The sequence below is a fragment of the Austrofundulus limnaeus genome, unplaced genomic scaffold (assembly GCF_001266775.1).
Source record: "Austrofundulus limnaeus strain Quisiro unplaced genomic scaffold, Austrofundulus_limnaeus-1.0 Scaffold189, whole genome shotgun sequence".
Lineage (NCBI taxonomy): Eukaryota > Metazoa > Chordata > Actinopteri > Cyprinodontiformes > Rivulidae > Austrofundulus > Austrofundulus limnaeus.
Window position 1 is genome coordinate 458,841 of NW_013952591.1, and position 1,624 is coordinate 460,464.

General features: G+C 43.0%; 1 protein-coding gene across 1 annotated transcript in view; it reads right to left on the bottom strand.

The window, feature by feature from the left end:
- The window catches only part of LOC106524473 (VPS10 domain-containing receptor SorCS3), a gene marked incomplete in the record, with an annotated part of 110,456 nt that overhangs the window by 41,198 nt on the left and 67,634 nt on the right, over nt 1-1,624 (bottom strand). Inside the window, 1 exon segment of the mRNA XM_014018283.1 lies at nt 290-403. Coding sequence (XP_013873737.1) covers nt 290-403 — 114 coding nt within the window.

Genomic DNA, 1,624 nt, shown 5'->3' on the forward strand with positions numbered 1-1,624 from the left:
TCTCTCTCTCTCTCTCTCTCTCTCTCTCTCTCTCTCTCTCTCTCTCTCTCTCTCTCTCTCTCTCTCTCTCTCAGAGTTTGAATAAGAGGTTTGTTATGTTTTCAAAATATGTTAGCTGATTATGTTTTACTTCTATATGTAAAATTAAAAAATGCAGATAAAGTTAGAAACAACCATTTCACAGTAATCTAAGAAGAACCAGGAACCCATGAGGCAGTGGTCTGAACCTTGATGATGGATAAATGGAAATAAATAAATTTGCAGAGCTGGTGAATGGTGGGGGTCTTACCCGGTGCTGTTGAAGTAGTTCTGACCCTGGCTGCAGCTTCTGGACACGGTGGAAGGATTGAACCAGAAGGCCGGGCGACAGTTTCCGTCACTACGCCGCTCGTATCCATAATCACTGTCAGACAAACAGAGCCCGATCAWTGGCAGCAGGTGTAAAGGGACATAATGTCCCACAGTCTTCTCCAGCTGCTGATTAGAGGCATCATTATTACATATCGATCAGGGMTTGTGTGGAATAATGCACCGCAGGAGTGTGAGGTCATGCGTCCCGACACTCCACCCGGGGGCAAAGGTTTGCTGGTGTAAACMAGGAATGGCTCACTGTCAGAAAGCTGCCAGCGTTTCCAATCAGCTCATGATTTACACACAAGCACAGAAAGTGAGCAGGTGTCCCATCTCATAATGGCTGCAACATTGATTTATCAGSTAATTACCAAAGCCAAACAAATAAAGCAAACCAACAAGCCAGGAGCTGACTGGTCCATTTTCATTCTGTGGTTACAACTCTGAATTAGTCATTAGGAAACTGTCRAGGTGGGGCCAGGAAGGGGGTTTTTGTGGGGCTGGGTGGAGCCGTTATGAGCAACGAGGATCTATGAGACTTTTACAAACTGTAGTCGCTGTGATTGCTGTGAGATTCATCTGATCCTCCCTGCTGATTATCAACGTTCAAACATTTCCTGCAACACATCAGATTCTCATTTTATCTGTTCAAATGTTCAGTTTGTGCTTTGTTTCTGTTCATGTTGTGTTGTTTGTTGTAAGGCATTACAAATTACCGTATTTATTCTTGTATAATAACATCTCATGTATAAGACGACCCCCCCCCCTTTATTTTTGCTTAAAAAGCATAAAAATTAATCTCTCATACTAATTTCATATGGACTTCAGGATTTTTCAGCCTTTGCACAGTCTTTATACATATCAGTAAAATGATCATTTGACTGTTGTATTAGTGTTTTTTCTTATAATGACCCCCGCACGCGAAGCRTAAGCAGGAGTCATATTATTTTCCTGCTGTTTATTATTTTTTTCAGTGATTTTTGGTCAACCATAGCCCAAAAACAGCTGCACCAATCAACATGAAATTAGTCAGGACTGTAGATGAGTCTGACCTACACTGCACCAGCCAACAGTTTTATGATAGATCCCATATTTGAGGAGGGGGCTCCTTTCAAAGAGGGGGTGTCAGGACATCAAAAAGTACTTATAACTTAGAAACTGTTCAACATAGAAGCTTCAGATTTCTTTTGTTCTTTAGCTCTGATTAAGCTCTATCCATCAAGCCCACCAATCAGTGCCCCCCCCCCCCCCCCCCCCCCCCCCCCCCCCCCCC